The sequence below is a fragment of the Grus americana genome, chromosome 26 (genome assembly GCF_028858705.1).
Source record: "Grus americana isolate bGruAme1 chromosome 26, bGruAme1.mat, whole genome shotgun sequence".
NCBI classification, from domain to species: Eukaryota; Metazoa; Chordata; class Aves; order Gruiformes; family Gruidae; genus Grus; species Grus americana.
Genome location: NC_072877.1, coordinates 4,205,165 through 4,232,161, shown reverse-complemented (window position 1 = coordinate 4,232,161; position 26,997 = coordinate 4,205,165). Strand labels below are relative to the sequence as shown.

Here is a 26,997-nt window from a genome sequence, read left to right as displayed (position 1 = left end):
CCCGTGCCATGGCTTTACCCCGGCACAGGAGCATCCCAGTGATGCTGCTCCCAGGCGGGCATGGTGTGAGCCGGGCCGGGGCTGCGTGCAGCCGAGAGATGCTGCCACAGGCGCTGACCCGACATGGCCGGGCAGCCGAAGTCCAGCTGAGCACCGGCAGCGCCTGTAGCTGCAGCCAGAGCCACTAATAACGCTTTATTGAGCTGGAGTGGAGAGGCGAGAGAGGGGGCTTCCTGTAAAAGGCAGCACTTTGCTTCCAAATCATGCCCGGGAGCTGCTGCTTTATCCCCGGTGTTGCTGATTTTCACATGTCACATTTCCCTGGGAAAGTTGGTGTTTTGAGAGCTCCCCGCAGGGTCCTGCCGGCCGGTGGCAGGGTGGCCTGGCTGGCTGCTGGCCCTCGAGAGGGGCTCGGCTCCTCTCCGAGGTGGTGCGGGCAAACCCCGTCCCTGCAGCCCTGCTGCCAACCTGCGAGCGGCTGGCCTTGGGGCAGCGCGCTGAGCCGCTTCCGTGACTCAGACGTTCCGGCTGACGGGAAGCGGTTTGCCAAGGTCAGACAACACACCTGGAAGTCTCTGCAGAGCGCTGAGCAAACCCTGCTGCCCGGCGGAGAGGAGGCAACGGTTCTGTCTTGGGTCAGGAGGGAGGGTGGCACAGGCACAGCCCGCCCTCGGTGCAGGCTCCCATCCGGGGTGGACGTGGGCGTCCTGCCTGAACCCCAAGGTCTGGCTGCATCCCACGGCACTCCCATTAACATGAGTGCACGCTCAGCACTCACCACGGCGGGGCTGGTGCACGTCCCAGCGCGGAGCACCCGCGTGCACGTCCTGCGGAGAGCAGCGCCCGCGCACATGTGCGCTCTGCCTTTCTCCCACAGGCTTGAAGCCACAAGCCAGGCAGCTGCCTGCAAGGAGCCCCGCGCCCTGATGTGCTCCGGCCTTTTCAGGGAGAGATGGAGCTGACAAAGTCTTTGTCAGTCGGATCTGTCAAGGAAAGCTCTTTGTTCTTCAGCATTTGCTCTTGCCTCCCCCTCTCCAAACCTAAACTAGATGCATCTGCTTTTGTTTTCTAAATGCAGAATTAGGGAGTGAAAAGAGCCCCTTTGTAGTGGGGAGGAGGGGAGAGCTGCAGATCTTTAACTGGGAAGGCAAGGTCAGGGGGGAGCTGCTCTATTGTGCTGGGACTCTCCTCCTCCAGCTCAGCCCTTTCTGTGCCCCCTCTTCACACTCCGGTTCCCACTGGAACCACTCTGGAGACATGGGGAAACCCGCCTGGACGGGCTGCTCCCCCTGCCCATCACCACTGCTGCTCCTGTGCCCGACCCCAGGGACGGCGTGGGTTCCGTGGTGGCTTTTGCTGCCTCTTGATGCTGCAGCTGGAGCCGGTGGGCGGCAGAGGAGCTACCCTGTGGCCTTGGGCTGGCGGGTGCAGGCAGAGGTGGGCAGCCTGGCACTGCTGAGCGTGCAGGCACCGAGCTGGAGGGGGGGGTGTATGTGAGACCCCACGCAGGGATGCAGATGGGACAGTGCGTGTCTGGGTGTCCATCCAGGGTAGGGGATGCATGTGTGCCAGCACGTACGTCCCCTGCACCCTGCCCCGTGCTTGGTCCTATGCTGTGGGAGGAAGGAGGGCTTGCAGGGAAGCTGTAGGCTCTGGGAGCAGAGTCCCCAGGGACAGGGGGGACCTGCAGCCAGGACAAAACCCTGCAAGCCCCGGCCTCACAAGCCTCGCTTTCTCTGGCTTTTTCCTGTGTGAGGGCAGCTCCGCAGTGTGCCTCCCCCTCGGCAGTGAATGACCCAGCCACCAGCTCGGGACAGGACCGCGTGTGGAGACAGGGTCTGGACCATGGCTGCACACCAGCCATCCTGGGGCCAGGAGCTGTGATGCAGAGGGAACATCTCCCCATGGTGTCTGTGCCAGTCTGCTGTGGGCCTTACCACCTTCTGTCTCTCAGCAGCAGCTGGCTCACTCTCCCAGGCAGAAAGGATTACTTTTAATTAAGAACCTGCAGCTCCCACAACAGGAGCAATCCCCATCAGCAGTGCAAGAAGGGGGCTCAGCCCGGGGAACTGCAGGGCTCTCTGGAGGAGGCAGGAGAGAGCAGGGGAGCAGCAGTGGGACAGCCCTGTGCCAGGCAGTAAGTTGTTCAGCTGTTGTGGTAACTGAGACCCGCTTTAAGTTTTTCTTAATCCCGTTCCTGATTAACTGCAGCTAAACTGAAACAAGCCCAGATTCAGGTGAAATTAGCATCTGCACTGCCTCGAAATTGCATCACCAATGCAAACGCGTGTGTGGGAGAGCCCAGCACATCACCCCCCCAGTCCCGGAGAACGGTCAGAAGCTGGTGGGAGCTGGTGCTGCCTGCTGCTGCCAAGGCACGGTCCCCCAGCCCTCTGCCTGTCCCTGCAAATACAGGCAGGCAGTGAGCTCCAGCTTGGTCCCCGGGGCCCTGTTGCTCCTCAGAGTCTCAGCCATGGCCCTCAGCAGTCCCCCATCCGCTCTGGGGGGGCGTTCATCTCCCTGTCCATCCTGGAGGACCTGCTCATGCTCCGCTTATGCCACCAGATGGTGACAGCTCGTGGTCACTCCTGTGCCGAGCCCCGATGCGATGCTGAGGCCAGGGATGCAGCCAAACCCTCGCGCCTCCCAGATGCAGGGGATGGTTTTCCCCATTTTCTGCCATTTGCAAACACCTTTACTTATAACGGCCCAAGAACTTGTGTCCCCTTGATGCAGTCAAAGAGAAAACTATCCCCAAGGAACAGCAGCAGCAGAGGTATGAGCCCGTCCCCTTTCCATCACAAGGGTGCAATCCCATAAGGTCCATTTCAGGGCCAACATTAATAAGTCTTGGGACACAAGGTGAGCGGGAGGCACGGCTGTGCTGGAGGAGAGCGGGGTCAGGAGCTGCTGTGCACGGCGGCTCCCCAGCTCGTGTGGGTGCCAGGCACAGCCCCAGCAGCATTGCTAGCAGGGCACCTTCGGCACGAAGCGGCCTGGATCCTGGCTGCCGGGCAAGGAGGGGAGAGGAAAGCAGGGCTGCGGGAGAGCTGCTGCCTGGGCCACCCCAAAGGTGCATGGAGGGAGTTCTGCTTGTGGGGGGCTGGGGTCAGCTCTGCTGCCCTGCTGTCATCAAACCTCTCCCCGTGTTCAGCTTGCTGGGAGAATAGTGTCCTGGTAGGTGTGTTACCTTCCCCCCTTCTCCACGTCCACACATCTGTCATCCTGGGAAGAAAATATCCAGTGGGTCTTGGCATGACAAGCTGAACAGTTGCCTGAACCAGCAAGAGGCTGCTCCTGAAGATGGATGCCCAGCATTTGGTTCAAATATAGCTCTGGTGATTGACAGGGCTAATTCAGCCTGTCCTCTTCCCTGTTATAACTTAATCACTTACACATTGCCTCGCGCAGGTCTTTCACTGCCAGCCAGAGACGTCTTCATCCTGGGATGCCCTGACTCGGAGTCTGACTCGGGGCTGCTCCCATACTTGTGCCTCCTGCATGGAGGCCAAACCGCCCTGCACCATCCGTGTTACCCTGAGCCAGCCCGGCTTTGGGGGAGCTCGTCCGAGTTCCCACACTGGGGCTCTGTGGGGTGGGTTCCTGCGTGGGAGAGTACAGAAGACAGGCTGGGGTCACTGGTCTGGCAATATCCCACCTTGCCCTCTGGCTCAGGCACCCAGCACGGTCCCAGCTGAGACTGAGCAGGAGTCTGTGCATGAAGAGAGTTTTCGGGGTGCTCTGTGTTAGAGCTGCCGTGTTCCTGCTCCAGACCTCGGTGACAAGTTGCCTGACACAGGCAGCTGGGAAGGGCAGGGACTGCAGCAGGAGTAGGTCCTGGATGGCTCCCGGGAAGGATTTGGGTCTGGCAACCTTTTAAAAATCTGCTGGCAGAAAGCGGGTGCCCTGGGGCCTTGCTTTGCAGGAGGGCTAGGCTGGGGGGCTCTGGGCTGCCCAAAGCTCTGCCCTCACCTGCTGCCTGCGTGCTGCTGCCTCTGGGCTGGGTGCCGGGCAGGGAAAACAGAGGGCTGCAGGCAATGCCCCTGCCCCTGCCTGGCCACGGGCCCCGAGGCTTGCCCGGCACGGCCGAGAGCGCGGAGGCGAGCATCCCGCCCCGGTACGGCCAGCGCCTGCTGCGCGCAGCCCGGGCTGGTTTCGGGGCGACAACCGGCTGCAAAACCCGGCGGGGACCCCCCCGACACACACACTCACTCTCACACACACACACACTGGCGGGAGGCTGCCGGGAGCTCCGGGGAAGGGGCGGGGGGCTGGCCGGGCGGCGACTACAAGCCCCATCAGGCCGCTGAGGAGGAGGAGAGTGGGAGGAAGGCGGGGGAGGAGCCGGGGGGAGGTGGCGGGGCGCTGCGGGAGCGGCTCAGTCCGGCGGCGGCGGGCGGACGGCGGGGACGAGGCGGTGCGGGCAGAGGCAAGGGACAGCGGCGGCTCGTCGGGGCGGCCGCGCCTCCGGGAGCGCCTCCCGCCGCCACCTCGGGGCCGGCCCCGCCATGGGGCGGCCGCTGTGAGCGCGGCGGCGGCGGGGCTGCGCCTCTCGCCCCGGCCGGGGCTCCCCTCCATTGTTCCCGGGAGCGGCGGGCACCGCGCCGCCGCCGCCGCCCGCGGGGCTCCGGTGAGTACTGCCGCCGTGCGCCGAGCCGGGGCTGCGGGGGACCGGGACCGGGACCGCGGCGGGGAGCGGGACGGCGGGGCATCGCTTTGTGCTCCGCTCGGCGGGGGCCCCATCCGGCATCTGGGGGTCACCCCCGTCCCGTGGGGACCCCCCGCGCCCGGGCCCCCCCCCCCCCCCCCGCCCCTCTCCCCCGGTGCGCCCGTCGCCCGTGGTGGGGCGGCTCGACGGCGGCCCCGGGGCGCCGGGGGGGGCTCCGGTTTTGCAGGCGCTAGGGGTTTGGGGATACCGGGGGGGGGGTGTGCTCCGGTTTGCGGGCGCTGGAGGTTTGCGGACACGGGGGCCGTCCGGTGTGCGTGTGTCGTGGTCCCCCGTTTGCAGCCCCCGGGGGTGGCAGGCGGAGGGGGCTCCGGTTTGCAGCCGCTCCGGGGCCGGAGCCGCTCGGCGGGCGGCAGTTTTGAAACGCGGCGGGTCCGAGCCCGTCCTTCGGGCCGAGCCGAGGCTGGGAACCTCCCCGCAGCCCCGGTCCCGGGACCGGCTGGGGCCCGAGACCCCCTCCGGGCTACGGGGGACCCCGGCTGGGGGGGGGCTGGGGGTTGTTTTCCGAGTCGCTGCCTGGCCCCTATTCCCGAAAAGTTGCTAAGCGGGAGCCTCGCGGCTTCCAGAAAAAAAGAAAAGATGGAAAAGGAGCTGGGTTTGGGTTTGTTTAAGTTTTCGGATCCTGGGGCGTTGCGGTGGTCGCTGAGGACGGAGGTGCTCGGAATAACGCGGTCCTGGAGTTGGTGTTTCCCTTTGTGTTTGCAAGCTGCCCGCGGGGAGGTGGGGGACTCCGAGACCCTCCTTTATCCAAACTCTTTGTGGGTCTCTGGGAATCGCTCTCGTTCGTACATGGCGAACGCTGAGGGAGCGCGGCGTGGCGGCCAGCTACGCGTGCGATATTCGGTTATCTGCTGGGCGATGTGCGCAGCCCTCAGCACGGGGGTGGGTTTCGAGCGATGGTTTTGGTTGCGGTGTTTGTGATACTTTGCTGTGGTTTTTTTTGCCGTGAGCCGCGGTCGCAGCCAGCTGGCCTTGTGCGAGGAAGGAGCAGAGCGTGTCCGCGTTCAGGTTACACCGAGGAGTGTTGAAGCCGCCTCCCGATTCCCTTCTCTGCCCGGATTGTTGAGTTACTGCCCCGTGTCTTGAGTGTCACGGCTGGCTGGTGCAGCTTCCTTCCCATCAATGTTTAAACCTTAACAGTGCGGTTTTGCCCAACTGCTTGCTTTAATAAAACAGACGGGCTCGGAGGCTGCTGGTCTGCCAGGGTCCCAGCCAGAGCAAAACTGGGATTTGTGTTCAGGCGGGGGCGGTGATTTGCTCTGACTGGAGATCTCTGGGTGCCGACCAGCTGGACGCGAGTGTGCGTGCAGAGGAGTGGGGGTGCAGGGGGGCAGCCGCCCTGCTCAGCCCTGGGGATGCTGCAGGAGCGTGGACCCCGCGACCGCTCTGGCTAGCAGCCATTTTCCCCACACAGGAGCACTTCCTCCCTTAATCTCCGCGGTGCCTGGCATGCACTGTTGCCTTTTCCTTGTGTTGCTCGGAAAGGATTAAAGTAACTAGTTTCTGCCCTGGTGGGGTGAAGGCAGGAGCAGCACCGTTGCAAAAGCAGCCCGCCTGCGCATCCATCAGCTCCGGGCTTTGCTGCGTGCGAGGTGCCTGCCATGGGAGTGCCGGGAAGGAGCCCGGGACACTTTCAGGTGTGAACCTGAGCTCCCTGTTTGTTTATTTATCTGCCAAAAAATGTAAACTGAACGAGGAGCTGTATTGCCTCCAGCCCCAGCCGGTTTCCCGTGATGCTCTGGCCCCCCAAGCCCTGGCTGTTGGAAGGGGCCACTCGACTGGGGCTGGGTCACAGATGCTCATCCCATCCCAGGAATTCAGCTTTCTGCCCCATTGGGGACCTTCTCCTTCTGGGCACGAAGGCAAATGCGAGCAGTTGAGGATATGTTTGCTGGAGGAGCGTGTGTCCTTCCCCTCCCAGCAGCTTTCCTTGGAGGAGCTGGATGTAGCAAAACCTCCATCCAGCTCCTTCCCAGGCTGGATAACAGGCCTCTGCCTCTTCCAGGGGACAGCAGGCTGTGGTTGTGTCCCAGTGTCCCTGTCCTGGACCAGTCCCTCCCAGAGCAGTCAGTGGTACCAGCCCAGTGGAGATTTTCGGGTACCAGTGGATGCTCTGTACATCTGAAAAATCAAGCCCTCGGGTAGGGATCCCTGAATTCGAGGATGTTTTTAAAACTGACTTGGGTTTAGAGACCTGTGGATGAGGCTCTCCTGCCCCACGTGCCGGGCTCCCTCGCCGCTGGATGCCCACAGCGTGCGGTGAACTTGGTGCTTAGGGATACGTACCCCGGTAGCTGTAAGGCCTCGTGGCAGGCTGCAGCACGTATGGCCGGGAAGGGTTAACGCAGTATGTGTGCTGCACAGTTGGATATTTATTTTTCCAAGCATGCGTCTGCTTTAAGCATTATAGTTTTTCCCTATAGTTACATTTGCAGTTGTGTTTGCTTTTTATTTCAGCAAATACTTGGTTCCTGACCTGAGCCGCAGGCTGGGGCAGCGAGTGCTGGGCGACGGAAAGGCTTTTCTGTGTGTCACCCACGAATTTTGCCTTTGGCGTGCCCTTCTTCCACAAGGGTGCCTGGAGGGCTGCTTGTGTTGAGCCTTAGAGGAAAAACTGAGTTTCCTTTCTGTATTTTGGAGCTGGGGTGCATCCATGTCCGGTGAGGTCTCCTGCTGGCGGTCACCCCCTCTCCACCCCGAGGGACGTGTGGCCCCGAGCTGGGTGCAGCCCCCCCGCCACGGGCTCCTGAAGCCTTGCAGACCTGGGAGCCGAGCTCAGACTCTTCTCCCTGTTGCATTTGGCCTTGCCCTGTTGTTTTTCTGTCTGCTGCGTTACATGCTGGTTGCTGGCGCCGAGGCACCCCGGCGCTTGGCTGCCTCTGGGACGCTCTGACGTGGTGGATGCTGCACGGGCCAGCTCTGCTCCAACGGGGAGGCAGCGGCCACGTGAGCGGAGGCGAAGCTGCCCCGGTCCAGAGCCACCCTAACCCCACCGAGCCGACTGGTGGCAGCTGCTCCCCCATCACCGCACGAGCACACGGAGCCTGCTCCCGGGGGATCGGATCGGGGCTTCCCTGCGGGACAGCACAGCATCGCGGGAACCCCCAGGCTCAGCCTGGGCACCCCCCTCCGGCACCGGCTCCTGCTTTTGGCACCTTGGATGCATTCCTGGGCATGAGCTGCGGGATGGGAAGGGGCTTCCCCGCTACACTCAGCTCAGAAATGTTTGGCACAGACTGCCGTCCGAGTGTGCAAGGTCCCGTCTTGTGCCGCGTCCCTGGGACAGCTCAGCCTGGTGACTCACGGGCGTGGGAGAGGCGAGAGGCGAAAGTGCAGCCCTCGGGGTCCCCGAGGACAGCAGGGCAGGCAGGTTGCACGAGGCTGCTTCTCATGAACGCTCGGGCGTACGAAGGCGGCGTGAGAGCATCTTCCCCGACACACGAGTGTGCGGGGAGCGTGTGCCCCTGGGAGGGGGCACAGGGGGGTCCGTCACCGCTCTGAAATAGCTCCGTGGGTGTAATGGCCAGTTGTAATTGCAGCCTCTCAGGCAGGTCTCCGAGGGGCAGTTAGCCCTGGCTCCTCTCTCACTGCTTCCATTTTTAGTTGTTTGAATCCACCCCGGAGCAGTAAATTGCAGTGTGCCGGGGAGCGGGGACGGTGCCCGGCGGGAGCCAGAGACCCACCCTGCTCGAGCTGTCGTCCTCCCGGGCAAATGGTTTCCTGTTGGGATTTATATAAAAGCTGTATAAACACAGAGAAGAGCCATGCCGTTGTTTGCACAGGTAGGAGCACTCTCCCCGCTTCCTCGCCTCCGTGCCGAATGGGCACAGAGGAGCCCCCGGGGCGGGGGGGCAGGGGCAGGTTTCAGGGCTCCCTTTTTCCCTGGGAGGGAGGGACGGGTCTGCACTGCCCCTTCCTTCGGCATCCATTCCTCTGAACGCCCGGATTTCTTAGGGTGCTGCTGAGCCTGTCCGGGGGAGGCAGCAGGATGCTTGGTTTGACCCCCGTGTGCAGGATGCGTCCCTGCCCTGCACCTGTCTGCCTCCTAGCAAAGCCGTAGCTGCTGCCACCTCCCTTTCTGCCCGGGGAGCCGAGCATTGGTCGTGCGTTCCCTCTGGATCTTGGCACGCGTCCGTCCTTCCCTCCCTCCCTCTCTGTCCCAGAGCGGGGCAGCTCTTAGCTGCCGAGTGAGCTGTACGCCATGGAAATATGTTGCTGTCGAGCCCCTGAATCAGCTGGAAGGCGCCCGCTCCGAGGTGTATCTGGAGAAGGGCTTTGCTGTGCGCCGAGCCAGCACTGACTCATTTTTCAGGAACTGCTGCTTCTGGAGGCGCTGCGCTCCCCTCCCTCCAGCCCTCCCTTCATCCCTCCATCGCTCCCTCCCCTCGGCGCAGGGCCGGCTCGGGAGGCCCACGCAGACGCTCCGCATTAGGGCATGTTCCGGGGAGCATGTGCTGTCGATAAACAAAACCACTTAGAGACAGAAAATAATTTCCAGAAATACCAAAGACTTTTTTTTTTTTTTCATGAAGAATTCCACCTCCCCTTTCCAAACCCTGATAAATTGTTAACATTCAATAACTATTTTAAAGCACGCTGCCTGGCACCTGGGAGCGCTGGCACTTGGAGATTATGCCGGTGTTTGCTTGGTGCCGCTTTTTGCTGCCTGTGTCAATACTTTGAGTCCCAAATGCTCCTGCGCCGGCCAGAGCAATTGGGGAGGGAGAAGGCGGCCGGAGCCCCCAGACCTGCACCCCGCTGGGTTTCCTTGCACTGCAGAGGCTGTTCGGGGGGGGGGTCTGTGCTCCCTGGCAGTGCCCGGTGTTAAACAGGAGCCCTTTGGGGCCGGTGCTGGTGGGTGCTCAGTCCATCCCCAGGGAAAAGCCGGCGCTTCGGGCACGGGGAGCGAAGGGTCTCGCTCCCTTGCTGCAACAGGAGAGGCCGGAGCTCCGACGGACCGAGTGCGTGGGGAGGATGAGTAGCGGCTTATTACTCACTACAGTTATTACTCACTGTTTTTAACAGCGCATACTTTAGACAGACGCCTTGTGGTAAAAGGAGGTGCTGGTTCACACGGCAGGTTGGGAACGGCTTGGTACGGGATTTTGGGGAGCGTGAGTCGGTTGGGAGAGGAACCGGGTGAGCTCAGGATACTCGGCAAGGGCTACGGGGCATGGAGGTACGGCTGCACCCCTGGGAGCTGCTCTGGCTGCTGGAGGATTTTGGGGATGGTATCATCCTGTCCACGCCCTGGTCCTTGCACTTCTCTCGGAGCATCCGCCGCCAGCAGCACCCTGGCCGGACCAGCACGGCCGTGCTCGGGTTGTGCAATTAACTGGGCAGGGATCTCACCGGCGAGATCTTCGGCAAAGCCCAGCGGGACAATTAACGACAGCCAGTGTCAGGACCTCGATCCCAGGCTTCTGCGGAGTCGCAGATGTGTCGCGGGGGTGGAGCGCGGGGGGTTTTGCTCACATCCACGCTGCTGAGAACAGTTGGCCAGGGGCGGCTGGGCTCGGGCTTTGGCTCCAGCGTCCCCCTCAAACGTGTTTTTGGCAGAGCTCCACGCTCCCGGCATGGTGGGAAGGAGGGATGGTCGGAGGGGAGGAGGGATGAAAAGCCACGGACGGCACGTCCCCGGGGCACCCTGAGCCGGGATCAGGCTCCGCTGGCTCTCCCTGCGCCAGAACCCGGCTCTGACACCTCCCCGCACGGAGCGATCCCCTGGCACGGGGAGGGGACGGGGACCCGAGGGGACGGGCAGCTGGAGAGCCCGGCGTGAGAGCTGGCAGGGACGAGAGCAAATTGCAGTGTTGGCCATGGAAGCCGGGGGATTTCTCCCCGAACGGCCGCTCCAAAAACAGCTGTTGGTGGAAAGAGATCCGCCGCACGTGGGAGCTGGGCCGAGGCGCCGGCTAACCCCTTCGGCTCCGGGAAGGCGTTTCCATAGGGGATGGCTGCGTGCATGCCCTATAGATCCTATAGGGGATGGAGGGAGCTGGCGTTTGCAGCAGGATCTGCTTTGCCCGGGGTGCACGGTGACATGGACAATGTCAGATTTTGGTCTGGATATGTAGGATTTGCCGCAGCCAAGTGTTGGGTCAGCTGCAGCAGAGCAGGGTCCTGGGCTGGGTCCTGGGCTGGGTCCTGGGCTGGGTCCTGGCACTGCCTGGGGTGTTTGGGGCAAAAGATGTTGTGGAAACAAGGGAGAGAGGCAGGAGGGCATTTGACTGCAGGTGTGCTCCCACAGGGAAACATCTCTCCTGCCCCACAGAACTTGTCAAGATTTTGAGATTATTTTTCATCTGAGCAAAGTTAAAGAAAACTCAGAAATTTCTGGGAGCTGCCACATTGTGATGCCCCCAGCTTGGGCCAAGGGGGGTTTTGTTTCAAAAGTTTTGCGGCGTTTTGATTTGTATGGGAGTTCCTCTTTCCAGCAGAAACTAAGCTCAGGAAGAAGAAAGCAGGAGAGCAGAAATCTCCCTGTCTTTAACCGGCATTTGAAAATTTCTCCTACCGTTCTGGGAAATCTCGCTGCACTCGATTCTGCTTCGCCAGCAGTTTTACTCTCGATACATCAGCGCTTTTATGCAGGACAACATAACCCTGCCAGTCAGCGCTGGGTCGCTTCAGGCTACGGAAGGGTCCGCAGGGACCTGCCACCGCGGGTCCGGGGACATCTCGCTGTCCAGGCTGGATGCTCGAGGAGCATCGCCGGCCATGGCGAGCGCGTCCCACCCGCGGAGCCGTGCTGTGCACAAAGGGGGTGGATGGTGGGACGTGGGGGTGCATCTCACCCTGCCCTGACTCTGCTTTCCTCGTTCGCAGCTCGGAGGGACTGACAGCCCGGCGGAGACCCCCCCCGCGCCCACCCGGGGCCAGCCCGGGGTCCCCATGGAGTGGGAGTTGCGGAGCCCAGTCGCCGAGCAGTAGCCGCAGCAGTGGGATGTTTACCTGGCGGTGCCTCATCCTTTGGGCTGTGCTGGTCACAGCCGCGCTCTCAGCTGCCAGGCCGGCACCCACCCTGCCCGACCAAGGTAAGGCGAGCAAACCACCGCGGCCAAACCACCGCGCCCGTGCCGGGGAGCGCCCGGCTCCCTCGTCCTTTGCGTTTCTCTTCCGGCGATAAGATAGCTGGTCTCCCTTGCAGAAGAGGCAGAGGGCGGCAGGAGGTCCAGCCGCGGGGCTGCAGCGGGGGCACGGGCACGCGGGCACGTCCCCTGGCAGCGGCGCGGTGCCACGGAGCTGTCGGCTGGTGCCGGTGGGGACGTGGCGCGTGGTGTCTGCTGACAGCGATTTGCATGGGCACGAAAAGCGCGTGCATGGTTCCGGCATCATCCACGAACGTTTTAAACCAGGAGGGAAATTGTGGCAAAACCCGATGTTGTTGGTTTGAAGGATACAAAGCTCCAGGGACGGTGTCCCCGGTGGGGGCGGTCATTGCGTGTGGTGGCACTTACTTCCCTGTGACGACCTGCAGCCTGAGACGTCTGTGACGCCTCCTCCCACCCCTGCCTGACTCTGGAGGGGGATCCTGGGCTCAGCAGGTGGGCACGAGGGTTTGGGAGCGGGGTACCGGTGCAGGCTTTGCCAGCTGGCAGTGCCTGGGATGAACGCACCGCGCAGAGACCTCCGGGGTGCTGCGGCGTTGCTCCGGGCTGGGGAATGCCCACGGGGCTGGCTCGGGCAGTTCCTGCAGCCCTGATCTCTGCCAGGCATCGCTGGGGCTGGAGATAAAACCCCAGGCGAGGGCATCCCGCCTGCTTTTCCTCGCTGCTTTCCCCTAGAAGTCTTGCAAGGGCTTGTGGCCCCCGACGAGCGGGCTGGAGGTTTGCTCCTGCCGCAACCCCGCGAGGTCCGGAGCTTGGTGGCACCCCGAGGTGCAGTGGATGGGCTGAGTGGGTCACCTGGCCCTGGGGACAGCTGGCCCCAACAGAAAGCACCGCTCCAGCATTTCAAAGCCTTGGCCTTCCCCTCGGTGAGGCAGAGAATAAACAGACCAGGCACCGCCACGCAAGACTTCTGACTTACTGCCTTTTGGTTTTAATTACCCAAGAATGTCTGGTCTGTGGGGTACTGCTTTTCTTTTAAGGCTCACTCTCCCTTCCCTCTTCCTCCCACCAAAACCCCAAGAGGCCGATTGCTGGTGCTGCCAGCATGGGCACGGCGCTGTGCGGTACCCGGTGAGCAGCAGCGCTCCCCCGCGGTCCCTTCGCAGCTCAGGGCTTGGGGTGGGAGCTGGCCCAGGCGAGCAAACCGCGCTGCGGCTGGGGTCCCTGCATCCCTGCCGCAGTGGGGGATGGCCGGGAGATCCCGGCTGGAAGTACGCCGTGATGCTGTGGCCGGCGGGCCAGGGTTGGTGCCTCCGGTCTGAGCAGCAGGTATCCTGGGTGATGGATACATCCCATGAGATAGCCGGAGCTGTGCACGGTCCCTGGGGAGCTGCAGGCTCTGGAGACGAGCCCGGGCAGAGCATCGCTCACAGGGACCATCTCCGAGATTTTTCCATTGGCACGCTCACTCCCTCCTTTTGTCAATAATGCGGTTGACAGCGGTAAACATGTTTTTCTCAGGAGATTGCTCTTCCTGGAAGAGGTTTCCTGGTGGCATTTGGGTTAAGGATGGCTCTCGTGCCGCAGGGAGAGCAGCGCTGCAGACCGGCCCCGGCTACGCGTTAGGAAAGCGATCTGGGTGTTCAGGTCCAGGGCTGATTTGAGCAAAGGTGGGTTTTGGGGTGCTCCAGGAGCCCTGCAGCCCCTGGAAGGTTTGGGGAGCAGCATCAGGCGGTGGCGGCGGCGGAGGAGGAGTGGTTGGAGAGGAGGGAGCTGGTTCCTCGCCAGCCTCATGCCAGGGCTAACAATAACCTCTGGAAACGTTTCCCGACACGGTTCTCACCAGGGCGGCCCAATTAGTGCCACAGCAGGAGCCCGGCTGGGGCAGAGTCCGTCCCTTGGCTCCAGGGCTGGCTGGTGGGAACAAAATGTTCCCGGCAGGACGTGTGGGATGGGAAGAGCCGGTCCTGAGCCAGGACCCGCAGCCAGGGCCGTGCCACCGGCACCTTGCAGGTCACCTGCCAGGACGGGCTCCGGACCCTGCCCTGGGGAAGATTTTGGGGTCCCATGGGGTGTGCGTGGGGGCTCAGCTCCCATGCCGTGGGGCATCGTGTCCCCGGGGCTGGGCTCGCCGTCCTTCCCCCATGTCACATCGCCGCCGGTTCACGAGCATCGCCCGTGCCGGCCGGGGGGCAGCGGGGCTGCGCTCGGGTCCCCTCCGCAGCAGAGGCAGCAGCTTTCCCGTACTTTGTTCTGGATGTTTATGGGGTTTCAGTTTACTCCCGGTTCTGAGGCGGCTAAGCTCCCTTCTCAGGGAGCGAGTAATCCCCCGCGCCCGGCCAGCGGCCCCTGCCTTGCTGCAGAGGAGGATTTTTAATGGCTGGCCCGCCTCTCCTCGTGGCGTGGGGAGGGAGCTTGGGAACTCTGCCTTTGTCAGGGGCTTGCTCCTGTTACTCAAAAATCTGCAGCAAATAAAATATTAATGGGCACTTACTGCATTTTATAGTTACCTAAATTTGGAGGTGGTAAAAAACCCCTAGTTAAGGGGAAAAGCCAAGAAATTTCCATGAGCAACCTCCATCACCCTCCCTCACAAAGCCGGTCTTTGTCTTCAGGTTAAATAGAAACCTGCAGAAAATTGCTGAGGGGATTTTTTTTTTTTTTTTTTCCCCTCTCTCCTTGTCTGCTATTGTCCTTGCTGCTGTTCAGGCATTTCCACCACTCGGGGTCTGCATCATCCCTGCCTGGGGGGTGCTGGGGGTGCAGAGCGGCTGAGCAGGTTTTCATGGGGAGCCAGGCACTGCCGTGTCCTGGGGGGGGGGGGGTGTCCTGCCTTGGGGTACACTGAGCCCCGACAGCCGCCCCAGTGCAGTAGATGTTTTCCTGGGGGATGCATCTGCCCCCCGGAGCAGGGGGGGTTGGCAGAGGAGCCCAGCGCTGCAGCCCCCTCCCTGTGCGGCCGAGTCCCCGTTGGGGTGGAGGGCTGCCCCATTTCCCGGTGCCGCCGGCCGCCCAGCTGGCCACAGGCTTAACCGCCCCCCGGCCCCATCTGCGGGGCCAGCGGGGGCCCTGGCTCCCGGGGCTTTGTTGTGCCTGGCTCGTCCGGGGGGGGGGGTCTTGCTCCAGACCCACCAGGAGCCAAGAGTCCAGGGCTGGAAGCGTGTTCAGCCTGGGCAGCTCTGGGGACCTCTGGGAGCGTGGGGCTGTGCTGTCTCCTCCTCCCCAAAACTCACTCAGCACTGGCAGGAGCATTGCACGTGAACCTGGGGGCTGCAGTCTGCCCCCCCTCTCCCAGCAGCAAAGATGTTTGGGGCTCTTTGGCACAGCTGTAGCCTGGGACATGCTGTCACCAGCCGCAGCATCCCTGGTGAGGGTCCTTGGCTTGTCCCCGCTGCTCCCCGGGCGCACTGCTGGCCCTCGGCTGTGTCCCCCGCTCCCCATTTCCCTGCTGTCCAGCCCCCCCCCCCCTTATTTTTTTGCAGCTCTGTCTCCCCACCCTTTGCCCCAGGGGATCGGGTTTGGAGTAGCCGGCTTCTCACTGGAGCCCTACGAGCAGCTCAGAGATCCCCTGCCAAGCCGTGAAGCCTCCTGCACTTTTGCTGTTGATGGCAGCAGCCCAGGATCGTTACCAGAGCTTGGGGAGGGTTGGGGGGCCCAGCAGCCCCCACCGGCACCTCCAGGCCCTCCTCTCCCCCAGACCCCGATTGCTGCAGCCTCTCTGTCCCCAGCTCCCCCCCCAGGCATCGCCGTGTCCTCTGGGGCATCGCACGTGGGCCTTCCCCTCCCAGCCTGTCGAGCGGGCATTGTTCCCTGTCTCCCGCCTTTCCACTTGGATGCTGTCACTCCGGCCCTTAATTGAGGAGGAAAAAAAAAAAAAAAGAAATATGAGTCTTTGGGAAAAGCAGCAGCGCTCTGCCAGAGCCTGGGCTGCAGAGCTGCCCCACGGCGAGCGGAGCCACGCAAAGGGGGTGCGGGGGGTGTCCCTGTGTCTGGGGGCTGGCTAGCTGTCGAGCCCCCATGTGCAACAGCCCGGGGCTGAGGAATGGAAACTCTGCCTGCGCCGGCAGCGAGCCAGGGCCCGGGCGAAGCCATCGGATATTGCAAAGAGCCACAGGCACGTGTGCGGATTGGGGTGTTTGCTTGTGCCCCCCCGGGACAGGCAGGACCCCCGGCTGTCCCGTGCCTGGGGGGAGTCGATGGTGTCTGTGCCCTGAGCTGCTGCGCCCGGGGGCTCCTCTCTGCTGCAGAGCTCTGAGCGTGGCTGGGGGTGTCCCGGGGGCGGGGGGGGGGGGGAAGGGGTGGATTTATTCTGACAGCTTTGCAAACTACCAACACGCTTGTTAATTAAGTGCTGCTTCATTTGACGTGCAGGCTAGGAAGAGCGGGAGTGCCCGGGGCGGTACATAAATCCCCTTTTCCCTGCCAAGGAAGCATCCAGGGACCGGAGGGTGGGGAGAAGCTGCTGCCTCCCGGGGCGGCTTGGTCAGGAAGAGCTGGTGGTTCCAAACCCCCCAAGAAGGAGCCAGTGGTGCTTTGAGCACCCCCCCGCCCCCCAGGAAGATCCCTGGATGCCTTGTGCCCCCGATGCGTGCCTGCTGGCACCTCCCTGCTGCAGCCCGTCCCCGGGGAAGGGGGAGCCAGGGATGTGCATCGCCCCGGGAGCAGCGGGGATGCAGGGATGCTGCTGGGGCATCCCCCCCCCCCCCCCCCATCCCGGGCTGTGGGGGCGCGGCAGGGAGAAGAGCTTTTTAAATAAGAAAGAAGCCAATCCCCGCGTCCCGGTAAGCGTTTCCTGTTGGGATTAGCGGGGCTGCCAGGCATGTGTGTGCTTTTTCTTCAGGAAATACCTTCGGAAAGCCCCGCTGGGGTCTCCAGGGCAACCGGCGGCCATGGCCCCGCGCCCCCCGCCCGCATTGTCCCCGCGCCGCTTTGTTGGCCGCTTTATTGCCATCGCCATCGCCGGCACAGCCCGGGCTGCGCGCCTGGCTCCTCCGCTGTGGGCACGCGGAGAACTGGGGGTGAAGGTTAATCTGTGCTGCTCCTTTCGTCAGGGCTGCTGCCCCGCGTCCCGTCCCCGGACAGCCCCGGGGGGGTCCGGTGACAGTTATATGCACTTGGTGACACTCTCCATCTGGCCGGCGTTCGCCAGGCTCGGCTCCGCTTTCGGTTCCATTTCAAAGCTGGAATAAAGTAATAAAACCACCGCGGGCTGCTCTGGCTGTTGGAGCGTGCGTCTACTTTTCGGTGCTCGTTTGAAAGCAGAGGAGCGATCCGCCGGGGCTGGAGCTGCCCCTCGTCTCACCCAGGGCATCGGGGCTCCCCATGGGCTGTGAGCACCCCTGTCCCCGCTGCACCAGGACGGGGCTCTGCCTTGCAGGATCCAGACTGGGAAGCTGGTGCTACCTCCCCGGCCTGAAGGGTGTAAGTTAAAAAGGGAACAGTAGATAGTTTAGACGTGCCAGATCTAACGTGCGTTTCGTTGCTTTCTCTAGGCAGGCGAGCAGCAGGCGCTGCTGGGGTTTGCTTTGGTCTCCTCCTTGCCGTCGCCCTGTTTTGCTGTAAGCACCCCTGCAGCCACGCAGCTCCCGGCCAGTGCTGCTGCAGCCTGGCTGGGGACAGGAATCCCACCCGCCCCAGGGATTACCCAGCGCCGACCGACCTTTGTGCGATGCTGGGAGCACCCAGAGCCTCGCCGTGCAGCGCTAGGGCAGGCAAGGGCCCGGGGAGGAGAGCCAAGCGTTTGTCTGGCCGATTAAACTTTTGCTAACGTGGCCTGCTCGGGGCTTGCTCGCGCCCCGATGGGAGCAGCCGGCCGGGCTGGCGGCTCTGCGGAGAAGCTGCACCTGGTGCCTTGGTTTAGGTTACAGAAAAGCAGAACCTATGAAAGAGAGGTTTCAGGCTGATGGAGTCCAGCGATCAAACGGGCTCGCCCTAATTAACATACGCGGAGGGCACACCGGTAACACTGCTCGCACCGCCGGCTGCTCCCGCGTGAGAGGCAGCCCGGGACCGCGCTGCCCCGGGTGCACCCGCTGCAATCCCTGGATTTACAGGGAGGCTGCGTTTCCGAGGGGACTTCTGTGCATCAGCTGCCGTGCGAGCCGGGCTGCCCCGGTGCCGGCAGGGACGTCCCGGCGGCCGCGGTGCTGTCTGCCTGCCAGGGCCGCCCCACAGCAGCATCGTCCAAGCCCGCTCCCGCCCGGAGGGTGAGCTAACCTGGACATGCTCATTAGCCTGTGAATTCGTTTTCAGGCCGTTCCCACCATGCCGCGTTTTCCGCCTTCTCCCTGAGTGCCAGAGATGTGCTTTGGGTTACCAAAGGGCAGGATCCTGCCTTGCCCTCTGCCTCCCCTCTCCCGTCCATCACGCTCGACGCCTCCGCGCGTCCCCGTCATGCTGTTAATGCAAAGCAGCCTCTGACTCGGAGGGGCTGGGGGAGGGGGCTGCTGCCTTTGAAAAGTGATCTGGCCACACGCCGGCGGACCCCCGGCCCCCGCCTGCCCGGGCTCCTCGGCACAGCAGAGCCTGCGGTTTGATGGCCTGAAGGAGCGGCGGCACTTTGCACGGGGTGCCCGGGGACCCGTGCGACGCTGTGCCCGTGGGAAGGGACCCGCCTGAGCCGGGGGCGCTGCCTCCCCGAGCCCCGGCGTCGGACTGGGGTGGCTCAAAGTTTTCCATCCATCCAAATCCCTTCTCTACCCCCAGGCCGCCTCCTTCCCCAGTCTGCAGGTCCAGCTGGGAGGTGTTTGTGGAGCGCGGGGCTGGCAGGAGCTTCCCCGCACCAGCACGGGCAGGTTTTCCCGCAGACCTTTCTGGGCGAGCTGGTGGGCAGGAGACCGTGGCAGTCCCGAGGGCAGGCTCGGTGAGGAGGTGACCCGTGCGAGCTCTTGGACCACAGCGATGTTTTGCTGGCTAGAACTGATCCTGGCCCAGCATCGGTTCAATTGCGGCACGGCGGGACCCCGCACGTCCGGCAGCACCCACCGTACCTCGGCACCGCAGCCGTGGGACGCCGGACTCCGGACCTGGGTGGCTTGGACAGGCGATGGGGACATCAGGGGATGTTTGGGGGCAGTGGGGGTCCTCGGCAGCTCCAGTCACCTTCTGCAGGTTGTTCTGTTTGATAAGGAATATTGGCGGTGCGTGGGGAGGGGCAGACTGAGCGCAGGGGGGTGGCGGAGGGAGCGAGATAAGGGCAGATACGGCTGCGGCTGCAGCTCCGCGTGTCGTGTTGGTTTGGGCTTTCGTGGCTGTTTATCGCTCGCTGACCTTGCTCTGTTTGAGGAGGGAATCAGGACGGGCAGGAGGATGTTGTGTGACTGAGTCGCGTGATGTTCAGACAGACGGCGACGGGACATCGCGGCTGCATTGTGTGCGTTGGAAGATGCCTGTGACTAATCACTTGAAACACAAATCAGAGCTACCAGAACTGCTCGTCCTGTGAGGCTGCGAGAGAAAACCAGGGGAAAACAGGATTGCAAAAGCAAGACCCTTCCCTGCCACCGAAGGGACTCCCACCAGTCTTCACCTTCCACGTTAAAATGCTTTGTAACCTCTTACTGATGGATCTGGAGCCCTGGCTTTTGGTCTTCTAGCATCTGAGGAGAGTGAATTCTTCCCCAGCACGCTGCTTTCCTTCAAGTGCTAAGCGAAAGGAGAAGCTCTCGAGCTGCCCGTAGATGTTTTCCCTATGAAGCTTCTCATCAGTACGAGGAAAAGCGGCCAGAAAGTGAAGCGCAGGTCACGATGCAGTAAATGAGAGTTTCTGAAGAGCTGAGCTTTCGTTTTTGGCAACACGGAGCTGCTGGTGGGTCCTGGGAGGAGCGGTGCCTTGCTGCCGGCCCCAGCCCTGCGCTGCTTGCTGCCAGCCTGCGCTCCCTGCCTGCGCTGGCTCGGCTGGGGGATGTTTGACCAGGAGGGTTTAGCACAGGCAGAGACCCTGTGCCGGCTTTCGGCAGCTTGTGAGCCCAGGACGAGCGGCTCCGTGGCTGCGGAGGAAGGGGGGGAAGAGGTTGCGCTTGCGTGGCTCGGTGGGCACCAAGAGGTGAGGGTGCTAACGTGGGTTAGCTCTGCAGCGAGACAGCCCCTCCGGCGCACGCTTGGATGCGGCGGGGGTTTGTAATTAGCCGCTCTTTTGCAAATTGCCGCGCTCCTCGCTGGGGGCTGCGTGGGTCCCAAGGGAGAGCTGTGCCTTTGCTCGTGCCCACCAGGCACCTCGGTCCGTGGAGGAACAGCCCTTGAGCTGCAGAGCAGCTGAAGTTTGAACGTTTCCAGACCGTTTCTGCTGGGTTTGTGATTTTCCAGCCCCCGCTCTGGATCCCTCCGATACAGAGCAGTTTCCCTGTGGAGACCTTCGGCCCGTGCCCCCACGGCACCACCGGTTCTCGCCCTCAGCCCGCTCGAAGCTGTCCTGCCACCGGCCCGGGGGCGCAGTGGAAATGCGGTGCTTTCTTCCAGGATGCTGCCAAGGAGCTCTGGCCCCCGAGAGCAGCATCCGCAGCAGCACCGTGTGCCCCTTCGTGCTGCGCTCAGGACCTGGAGCCATGCGCGCCAGTCCTTGCTGCGCGTTCCTGAGATGATGCTCATGCTTCATCCGCCCCGCGCCATCGCAGGGAGCCCCGGTACCTGTGGAGCTGCAACAGCCTGAAGCCTGCCTCGGGCCACAGAATTTGAAGAGATGGTTTGAAACCGCGTGGTCTGCGCCAAGCCCGGGACCAGGAGAGCCGCTCGCCACGGAGGGTGGAGGGCAGCGCTTGAGGACGGAGCCGTGTCTGCGCTACCAGGGCCAGGAGAGACAAGATCGCGTAGCAGCGGGATGGAGAGAAAGGATCTTTGTGCTGCTCACGCAAACGGCACATCGGGAGCAGCTGCAGCTCTCCCTGCCCAGGGTCGCTGCGGCCGGGAACGCCACGGCCGGCACCTTGTTTTGCCGGAGCTCCCCTGGGCTGACCTTTCCCAGCGATGCCGCTCTCGCAGCCCCTCGCTCCGCTGCCCGCTGTCCTGCCGCAGCCCCCTCGTCCTCCTGGTCTCCCTGCCCCAAAGCGCTCTAACCGGGGCGAGGGTCCTGGTGGCATGGGGACCCTGGCCTGCTTTGCTGGCTGCCCGCTCGTGGTGGTGGGGATCCTGGGGCCCCTGCGCAGTGGCAGAGCCGAGCAGGGATTTGGGATGCTCCTGGGAGAGGCTGGATCCTGCTCGAGCAGCCAGCGCTGCCTGAGACGTCTCAAGTTGCCCATTTCTCCCCCGTTTCTAAGCCCCTGCTTTGGCACGCTCCCTCCGGGCCGAGCAGTGCTTGGTAAGAGACCGAGGGGGGTGCGAGGGCTTCCGAGCTCCCCAGCCACCGAGCGGGTCCTGCTGCGGGGGTGAAGCGCTTGGTGCTGCTTGGGGTGCTCGCAGCCTCTGCCTCCGCTCCGCAGCCGCCGGCTCCTCTCCCCTGGGCTCGCCGGGGCAGCCGGTCCTTGGTGCCGCAGCAGGAGCGTCGCAGCAGCGCATGTTGCCTCATTAACACAGAGCCGTGGCAGCGGCAGCAGCAGCAGCAGCATGGTTTCCTTTGGTCTCTATTTCTTTTCTCCTCTTTTTTTTTTTTTTTTTTTTTTCTCTTCTTCTCTCTCCTAACTCCTCTAGTTCTGCCCAAAGCAAAAATCGAAGTGGAGTCCTACTCGGCCCACCCCGGTGACCTCCTCCAGCTGCGCTGCCGGCTGAGGGATGACGTCCAGAGCATCAACTGGGTGCGCGACGGCATCCAGCTGGCCGAGAACAACCGGACACGCATTACCGGGGAGGAGGTAGAGGTCAGGGACGCGGTGCCCGAGGACTCGGGGCTCTATGCCTGCATGACCAACAGCCCCTCGGGAAGCGAGACCACCTACTTCTCCGTGAACGTCTCAGGTTCGTAGCGGCCCCGGGCTCACAGAAAAGGGGCAGCCCCGGGGCCGGGCTGCGGAGCGAGGAGCAGGCTGCCCACGCACGCCTTTGCATGCTCGCCGGCACATGCACCGGCTACGCGCGGATCTGTCCGGCGGCGCGGTGAGTTCAGGGGCAGACCTGCGTTTTGGGGGTGCCCGGAGGAGTTACCGGCACGGTGCAGTGATTTCTCGCCTGCTGCGGCGCAGGGAGAAGCAGCTGGAGGTTGTCGCCTGTTTGTCTGCATGGGGCTGGGGGGGCTGGGGGCTGCCCGCAGGAGTGGGCACGCACCAGCGTGAGCCGAGGTCCACGTTGGCGTTGACGGAGCGTGAGGCTGGAGAAGAACGGTCGCTCGAGGTCGGGCGGTGTCTGTGGAAGGCTTGGGGTGGTTCCGTGCCCTCAGGGTCTTGGCTGCTGCCGCAGAGGGATTGGTGGCACCAGGCGCAGGGCGAGGAGCCGTGCTTGGACACAGCGTGGAGCTCCGGAGTCACCTCTGGGGGCAAATTGCTCCACGATCTCCACGGGTTGTGAGCGCCGGGACGGCAGGCACTGTCAGCCCTGGCTGTGCCGGTGGGCACGCACAGCCTTCACCCGGGATCCCCGCACCTCCCTGCTCCGCACAGTCCCGCGCCACCAGCCCACGATGCTCCGGTCCCCGGCTGGCCCCTCTCGGGAAGGGAAGGGTCCACATCCGAACGTTCAGCCGGACCATCTCTTTTCTTGCAGATGCGCTCCCCTCCGCGGAGGACGATGATGACGAAGACGATTCCTCCTCGGAGGAGAAGGAGGCAGATAACACCAAGCCGAACCGTATGTGTGAGATGGGTTTGCCCCTGGTGCCGCCCTGGCCTTTGCGGGGTGGCGGTGGGAAGCTGGGCACGCTTGCAGGGGATGGAGAAAGGCAGGTGAGGGTGGGCAGGGGCTCCCGCTCCAGCCCAGGGCACCCGGCGGTGGCGGGGGGAGCAGGTCTGGGTGCACCCGCGTGAAGCAGCTTGGTCAGAGCAAGGGGAGGTGCCGGCACGGGTACGTTGGGGTACCTGCTGCTGCAGCCACGCGTGCTGAGCGTGCGCCTCGCAAAGCAGAGACCCCTCTGTGCACGGGGCATTGCCCCTCTCACCCTGGCCGGGTGACACCCCGTGTCTGGGAGCTCCCCCGCTGCCAGAGCCAGGCTCCGCTGCCTGCACCTCTCCGGCTTCCCTGGGCATCCTCGGGGTTAAACCACGAGCAAAATGCCGGAGCTCCCTGTGGCTGACACCCTGGAGGGTTTGGCCGGGTGCCCCGTGCTGAGACCCCCGCTCTGCTCCCCAGAGGCCATCGCTCCGTACTGGACCTATCCCGAGAAGATGGAGAAGAAGCTCCACGCCGTCCCCGCCGCCAAAACGGTGAAATTCAAGTGTCCGTCAAGTGGGACACCCAACCCCACGCTGCGCTGGCTAAAGAACGGCAAGGAGTTCAAACCTGACCACCGCATCGGGGGGTACAAGGTACCGGAGCTGGGGGGGGCCGGGGCGGTGCAGGGCAGCACCCTGCGGAGGCGATGGGGAGGCAGCCCCTGGCCCTGCCTGCACCGCTGCTGCAGGCAGCTGCTCCGGGCTCGGTCTGCCCGGCTGCGGGCTCTGCGCACCTCGAGGGGCCGGAGGGCTCGCTCTGGGGTGGCGCGGGGAGGGGGAGGATCAGGAAGGGGCTCTGCAGCTTAAGAGGCACCGAGCCCCCTGTCCACGCAGCCCCCGGCGGGGGCAGATGGGCCCCTCTGACATTCCTGTTGCAAAATAGCCCCTACGGCAGTGACCTGCTTCTGGGTCATGTTTGCACCAGCTCACCCTCTGGGGGAGGGGGTGGCGGGCGCAGCCAGCCTGCCTTTGCCGGCTTCGCCTAATCCCCCCGCCGAGGAGAGGGGGTCTTGGCGTCCCCGGCAGGCGCGGGGGCTCCCGGGGGTGGCTGGACAGCCCTGGGGCTGCAGGGGTGGCAGAGCCCCTCCGTTGCCCAGCAGTGGTCAGCAGGAGCTGTGCCAGCAGCCCAGGGGTCCCGGCTTGGCGGGGAGGATGCCCTGGCCCGTGCACGGGGGCCACGTTCGCTGCCTGAGCTGGGCAGGCGGGTGCAACACTGCTTCCCCAGCACCTGCAGCAGGTCCCCGTCCCCCCCCCCGGGGCTTGGCTTTCCCCTTCTCGTGGCTCCGGTCTCGCAGTGGGGTTGCTGCTGCTGCTGCTGCAGAAGAGCCCCGGCGGTGGGACCGGCATGGCAGGACCCCCGAGCTCCATCCCTCCCCAAAGGAGAGGTGGAACCCCTCTTCTGTAGCTTCCAGGGCCACTATCACACTGCCAGCAGCTCCAGCCCTGGGACCCCCCTGCCGGGTGACCCTACAAGGGAGCACCATCCCCTTTTCTCATCTCAATTTTCTGGAGGGGGGCTGCAGCCTGCCCGGGGCTCGCACCCCTCGGCTGGTGTCTCCCCGGGTGGGACCCCCGCGCCAGCCTGGCTGGGCGCTGCGGGGCCACGGCTTTGGTCGCTCGCTCGCCACCGAGTCACGCGCCGCGTTGCGCAAATGGGATCCGGCCGTGGCCCCGGCGTGCCGCGGGCTCAGCCAGGTGCCAGGGATGCGGAGCAGGAATGCGGCCACATCACGGCTCTCGGCTCCGTGTAGCACGTCCTGGGGAGGGACGTGGGCTCACGGGTGGGGAGCATAGGGGCTGCTGGCAACGCCGCAGCTCCCCAGACGGTGACGGCGCGGTGCCCTGGATAGCTAATGGGGCTGAAATGCGGCACTGGGGAAGTAACCAGCTTCCAGCTGGGAGGGAGGAATGCAGCCGCCCCGGCAGGGAGCAGGGCTTGGGGAGGCCTCGCCAGGAGGAGCCGCAGCCAGAGCTGGCAGGGGCTGGGCGTAGGAAAGCCGTCCCCGTGGCCGGGAGGGACCTGGGGAGCACTCGCAGCCCAGCTGAGCCACCGGGACCGTCCCAGAGGGAACGTGCCTGGTCAGCAGCACCCACAGAGGTGTCCCGGGTGCAGGGTGTAAAACACCCAGGCTGCACCCTGCCCGCTGACCGGCACGGTGCCTTCTTGCCGGCGGGGCTGGCCGTGGGGAGCAGCGTGGGTCCGAGCCCCAGGGCCAGCCGGGGGAAGCGGCTCTTCCCGGGCTGCAGCGGCGGGGGAACAATGCCGGTCTGTTCCCTCCGCACGCTGGGGCCGCCGGAGAGGGGTGTCCCTGCGCGCCGGGCGAGCCCATCATGCTCGGCTCACAACATCTGCTTCTCGGCGCAGTTGGCTCCGTGGCGAGGCTGTCCTGGGACAGCTGGGAGCAATTACGGTCCCTCTGTAGGAAAGGGGAAAGGTGACCTCAAAGGGAGATTTATGTCCTGCCTGTACGGCGGGGCCAGGGGGCTGAGCCAGCTCTGACGTGAACGGGAGTGAGGGCTCGTGGGCTCCAGCCCACCGGCGCTTTGCACGTAACGGGCTCTGTCGTCATTCCTGTACCCCCAGGTCCGCTACGCGACCTGGAGCATCATCATGGATTCGGTGGTGCCGTCGGATAAGGGCAACTACACGTGCATCGTGGAGAACAAATACGGGAGCATCAACCACACCTACCAGCTGGATGTTGTGGGTGAGGAGCGCGGGGCTGGGGGGGGGCTTACCCCGGGTCCCCGTCCACCCCAGCCTTACCCGAGCAGAAACGGGTGCTGCACCCTGCAAAGGTGGGGATGGGGAGCACTCGTGGGGTCAGGGCACGCTCGCCGTCCCCGCTGGCCGCCCACCCCGGCACGCACCTCTGCGGCGCAGCGGGTCCGCAAGCAGGAGGGGCGGAAGGTTCACCTCAACCCGTTCTGGGGATTTTTAATTGTGGTGGAAATAATTTCGTAGACCAGACAGAAACTTTTTCTAATCGCCTTATTAGCCATAATTCCCAGCTGGGAAGGCTGGTCTGAGCAGTTCCACATGTGGAGCTGCTCTAAATGCCAGTAAATGAACCATTAAAAATGTGATTTAATTTGATTACACTGAGCAAACTGAAGGGAACAGTCAGCGAGGTGAACAAAGGGGTTTGTTAATGCTGACTCACCACAGTGGCAGCCGCTTTGTTAACGGCCGGGGCCCTCGTTAGGTTTGTTTGACCTCTGACCCCCCCGGATAGGTACTGACGTCCCCGTCCCCGCACCGGGATTTCACCTGTCCCCGTCCCAGCCCCTCCTGGCTGCTCTCACCAGCACCCTGCGGGGGGGCCCTGGGCAAGGGGACACTGCGGTTCTGCTGGGTGCATCGGTGCCCACCCCAGCCCGGGGGTCCTCATGCGTGGTGGGGTGGGGGTGCCGCAGGGCGCACCCCTGCGCGGGGCAGGCGCTTCCCCGGGGGCGGGCGGCTGAGCACCCTGAGCCCCGTCGTAAGGTGCCCTGTCTCCCCGGGTCGTGCAGAGCGGTCCCCGCACCGGCCCATCCTGCAGGCAGGGCTGCCCGCCAACAAGACGGTGGCCTTGGGCAGCAACGTGGAGTTTGTCTGCAAGGTCTACAGCGACCCCCAGCCCCACATCCAGTGGCTGAAGCACATCGAGGTGAACGGCAGCAAGATCGGCCCCGACAACCTGCCCTACGTGCAGATCCTGAAGGTAAAGCCGCACGCCGGGCTGCCCCAGCCCACGTCCCCGCAGGCTCGCCCATCCCGTGGGGCAGGAGCGGGGCACGGCAGCCGTGCGGGATGGCGGCCGCGCTGCTTGGGGGGCGAGAGGAGCTGCCTGGGGCTGGGGACCAGCAGCCGAGTGGCGTCGGGGCAGCCGGAGCCCCAGAGCCGTCACCAGCCTGGGGTGCCCCGGAGGAGCACGGGGCGAGAGGTGGGCAGGGAGGGCTGCCCGGCTCCTCGGCCGCATACAGGCAGCGCAATCCCTTTGAAGCCCTGAAGGCACACGCCACGGGCTGGGTGGGCTCGCCTGGGGAGCGAGCAGGGTGCTGGAGGTGGGGAGCTGAGCCCCTGAGCCATCCCGGTGGAGCAGCTCGCCCTGCGCACCAGGAGTCCCGCTCGCAGCGAGCAAACCGGCTGCTGTGCAAACCCCCGGGACACACGGCCGTCCCCAGCCGTGCCTCCGGGCGGGTGCAGGGGGAGCAGGATGACAGCCCCATGACTGCCTGCCCCTGCCACCCGTGACACCCCCCCATCCCATGCACAGCCCCAGCCCTCCCACCCGGCAGCGGGTACCGGGGGGGAGCAGCCCCCACGCCGGCAGAGCCGGTGCCGACGCTCCGGGCGCTGCCATTTCTTGACCGCGTCGATGTGACTCCATGTTGTTGGTCTGTTCCAGCACTCGGGGATTAATAGCTCTGATGCGGAGGTGCTGAC

The 26,997-nt window shown here is 64.0% G+C and overlaps 1 protein-coding gene across 2 annotated transcripts in view; it reads left to right on the top strand.

Moving 5' to 3' along the window:
• The first annotated feature begins 4,363 nt into the window (after positions 1 to 4,363).
• FGFR1 (fibroblast growth factor receptor 1) overlaps positions 4,364 to 26,997 on the top strand; it is a 30,799-nt gene continuing 8,165 nt past the window's right edge. Inside the window, exons 1-7 of one of the 2 annotated variants that reach the window (XM_054804572.1) lie at positions 4,364 to 4,630; positions 11,555 to 11,763; positions 21,400 to 21,663; positions 22,405 to 22,488; positions 22,987 to 23,162; positions 25,153 to 25,276; positions 26,082 to 26,272. In XM_054804572.1, coding sequence (XP_054660547.1) covers positions 11,673 to 11,763; positions 21,400 to 21,663; positions 22,405 to 22,488; positions 22,987 to 23,162; positions 25,153 to 25,276; positions 26,082 to 26,272 — 930 coding nt within the window. In that variant the 5' untranslated portion in view covers positions 4,364 to 4,630; positions 11,555 to 11,672. The remainder of the gene's footprint in view (positions 4,631 to 11,554; positions 11,764 to 21,399; positions 21,664 to 22,404; positions 22,489 to 22,986; positions 23,163 to 25,152; positions 25,277 to 26,081; positions 26,273 to 26,997) is intronic. The other variant, XM_054804573.1, reaches the window with a different exon arrangement.